This window comes from Branchiostoma floridae, chromosome 8, assembly GCF_000003815.2.
Source record: "Branchiostoma floridae strain S238N-H82 chromosome 8, Bfl_VNyyK, whole genome shotgun sequence".
Lineage (NCBI taxonomy): Eukaryota > Metazoa > Chordata > Leptocardii > Amphioxiformes > Branchiostomatidae > Branchiostoma > Branchiostoma floridae.
Genome location: NC_049986.1, coordinates 18,640,250 through 18,643,727, shown reverse-complemented (window position 1 = coordinate 18,643,727; position 3,478 = coordinate 18,640,250). Strand labels below are relative to the sequence as shown.

At 44.0% G+C, this 3,478-nt stretch overlaps 1 protein-coding gene across 1 annotated transcript in view; it reads right to left on the bottom strand.

Moving 5' to 3' along the window:
* Nucleotides 1-808: 808 nt before the first annotated feature.
* LOC118421287 (TLC domain-containing protein 4-A-like) overlaps nucleotides 809-3,478 on the bottom strand; it is a 3,623-nt gene continuing 953 nt past the window's right edge. The window contains exons 3-5 of the mRNA XM_035828515.1: nucleotides 3,387-3,478; nucleotides 2,863-2,942; nucleotides 809-2,350 (exon numbers count right to left, since the gene is read on the bottom strand). Of these exons, the coding sequence (XP_035684408.1) occupies nucleotides 2,065-2,350; nucleotides 2,863-2,942; nucleotides 3,387-3,449 (429 nt within the window). The 5' untranslated portion in view covers nucleotides 3,450-3,478 and the 3' untranslated portion in view covers nucleotides 809-2,064. The remainder of the gene's footprint in view (nucleotides 2,351-2,862; nucleotides 2,943-3,386) is intronic.

The following is a 3,478-nucleotide window of genomic DNA, read 5'->3' as shown; positions in this document are numbered from 1 at the left end:
GACTTTCCTCACTTCATTCAGCTCAGGTTGAAATGAATACCTGGCTCCGGCTAGGGCGTCCCCCCATAGGACATTAAATTAATGGTCTCGTGTTCAAGAAGAGGCACACTCCGAGTACGTTAAAAACACCTGTCGAGAAGAGTAGAGGTCCTTCCCGGTGTGAGCGGATCAAACCTTACAGCCTGGTCTCCGGGTTGACATGTTGACATTGTGATAGTTCCCTGTTATTTCAATCCTCCCACAAATGCGGTAAATCAATGAATAAATAGATAAAAGACGCAACTTACCTTAAGAAACTACCGAGCTTGAGATGTCTTCCTGAAGAACTCTATTAAAACAGACTGTGACCCTGCCGACCAGCAGCAGGTGTTCTAACAAGTCAAGGACAGTGAAATGAAGCTGCTGTAGAAAATGCTCTGCCTTATTCTTGGTTTTTCACGTGACGTCACGGGGCTTTCCAAATATGGGCATCCGTCATCTTTGTACTCATTTTTTTTCGGCGCCCCGTTATTAAACATAGACTATAATAGAGCCAGAGGGTCAGTTCCAGTGTTAACTTTGGTATCATCTTGGTAGAATACAGCAACACTAGTGCTTGTATTGTGTAGAAAATATTGCTGTGGTGATTAAGGGTAAGATGCATATTTTCTCAGTTTCCGACGGGTCAAGTTTCATTCATGGCTCAAAATCGGATCGGAAGTTTTCACAGAAAAATAATTGGACAAAGAAATGAATGAACATGCATATGTCGGACCTTTGCACAAAAGCCACAAAATTAATGACTAGCTACCGCTAAATAAAGAGAATGTAGAATTGCAAACTGCAAACTTTATATTTCTTTCATTGGTAAATTAAAAACCGTCGTTTACTAGTATCCAGATATCTTCTGAAAATTATTTTTCGTCCAAGTATGTTTGCAGGGAATAAGAACAAATCACGCTATTAAATTACAGTCTGTATCATCGCTGCAACTTGTGCCTGTCATTATTTCAACTAAATACCCCTGAAAACTGTATTATTTCGTGATATTTTGACATGGAACGTTCTACAGGATAACTCTCGCGGTGTTAGTCACAGGATAACCCACCATTTAGAAGGTGTACGTAACTGTCCTTTGTTGTTAGGATTTCGCGGATGATACCCGGTGTATACGTAGCAAACACAACACCAGGGCTCTGAGTCCTCTTGCATTTTTCGGGTATCTAGAGTTAAGTTGCATGACGTGTATCTGACGCACGTGAGAGAGACAAAATTGGCTCTCACGTAGTCGTGGTTGAATGTAGGAGATCATTACATGATGATATTGTGAGATGAAAGATTATGATAAATATAGTACCGTAGTCTTTTTCAGGCCGTAGGGGTAGTGTGTTAATTTGTTATGAACTGTGATTATGGCCATGGCGAGATGAGATCTATCCCTAGCCTCTAACAGGCTCCGCGGATCGCTGGTCAAACAGTAGAAATTGAGCATATAGAGGGAATAGTGTGCCAGTACGCAACCCACGGACCGCAACACACTATTCCCTCTATTTGTCCGATGGCCACTGTTTGACCAGCGATCCGCGGAGCCTGTTAGAGGCTAGTCAATCTCTATTTAGTACCAAATCTTTAGTACTCGTTTGATGTGCACTTTGGTGTCATTCATAAAAGGCAATTCATTGTCCGTTCCTGAGTGTTCGGGCTGCCAAAGTTAGGACATACTGTGAATGAATTTAAGGTCGCGGGAATTTAATTTCGCGGTTCCGGATAAAAGGACTTTTCACGGTGGTTTTACGTTCGCGGTATACGTAGCACCATGTACTGTACTCTCTTACTACCATGGAAAAATGTTGGCGGTGGTTTTAACGTTAATGGTGAAGCAGCCACCGCGAAAACCGCGAACATTAAACCACCGCGAAAGTTTCTGCATTTACAGTATACAAATCTGCAGCAGCTACTCCAACTTCCTCGTCTGTTTCTCGGAAACGGATGAAAGTGATGCGAACATGGATGTCTACTAAAAGGCAATTCAATGTTGTCATTCCTGAGAGTTCGGGCTGGCAAAGTCAGGATTGTCTGAAACAGCTACTCCAACTTTCTCGTCTTCATGAACTTGTACGTCCCTCTACAGATCTTCACCGCCCAAAAGCAGTTTATCCCGTCGAACAGAAGGTCTGCAATGAACCAGAAGCCCAGCCCAACTGCCCCGAACCGCACGTATGTCTGCGGTGACGTAATGAGTTGAAGAGACTGTGTCCAGTAGTAGGGGATGGGCAGAATACGGGACAACAGGAAGGAGGCTGCAAATACCAGACCGTTGGTGACGTAAAGTCGAGAGTTTCGAGACACCCCCGCCGCTGCAAGGAGCCACCTGTAACGACATACAAATCCTGGCTCTCAGTCACAATTAGCAATTCAACCAATGACAAAATGGCAATTGTCAGTTCAACCAAGGACGTAGATAGATTTATATAACGTTCTTGGTTCAACCAATCTATGTTCGCTGTAATTGTCCGTCAAATACGTGCATTTAGAATGTGGACAGTGGCACTATGGTGGGCCTATTTGATCAGAGTACTAGTAAATTGAAAAGCTTAATGGGACGATTTGAAGTGACGCCATAGAGACGCCAATATGGAGGCGAACGTACTACTAGCTAGTTTCATTTAATTGATGGTTCCTACTTGGTAACTAAAGGTTTAGTAGACTAATTTAAAATTATGGAAACTTTTGAAAGGCATAAACACATACCTTCAGATTATCGACTTAGTCTCGGACCTAGTCTCGTTAACGTTCTCTCGTGAGTCTAGGTCACTCCGTGAACAATGTGTGCATGCCTACTCAGAATGGCGAACTAGCTTATTATTGGCTCTCATCACCTACCTGAGGTGCAGAAATGGGTTTGACGCCTCTTGAACCATGCGCATCGCGTTGAAGAATGTCGGAGGTCCGAAATCCAGCAGCTAGATAGACAAAATGGTAAACAGTTCAAACATCCCATCGTCACTTGCTTTGGGTTTGCAATAATGCCATAATACTGGCATAGGGTTTGCGCCTGCAGGCAGTAGAACGTAGCCGAGCATGACATTTTTTCCCTTTTAGACATCCTTCACAATATTGTTATGTGTTGTTTTTCAAGTATGTGGGGCATGTATCGATTTCTTTCTTGGTTAAAAGCCGTGGAAGGGATTTCCTCGTGGAATGTAGTTTTGCCCGTCTCGAGAACTACCTTACACGGCAAACTGCCTTTCATAAGAGAATCTAGCCAACGTTCAACATCGCGAACCAGCACCCTCCCCCCATAAAATAAAAGCCAGCCCCACTTGAAGTCTGCGAAGGAGACTAAGAATGCCCCCACTTGCGATCATACGGCGGTCGCATGACAAATGGCCCGATCTTGCACTCACGATTTTTGCCAGGATGCAGACGACGATGATGAGGTGGTGCAGGAGGATGCCGGGATCGGTCATTCCTAGTTCCTCAGCAGCAGTGCCGTGTC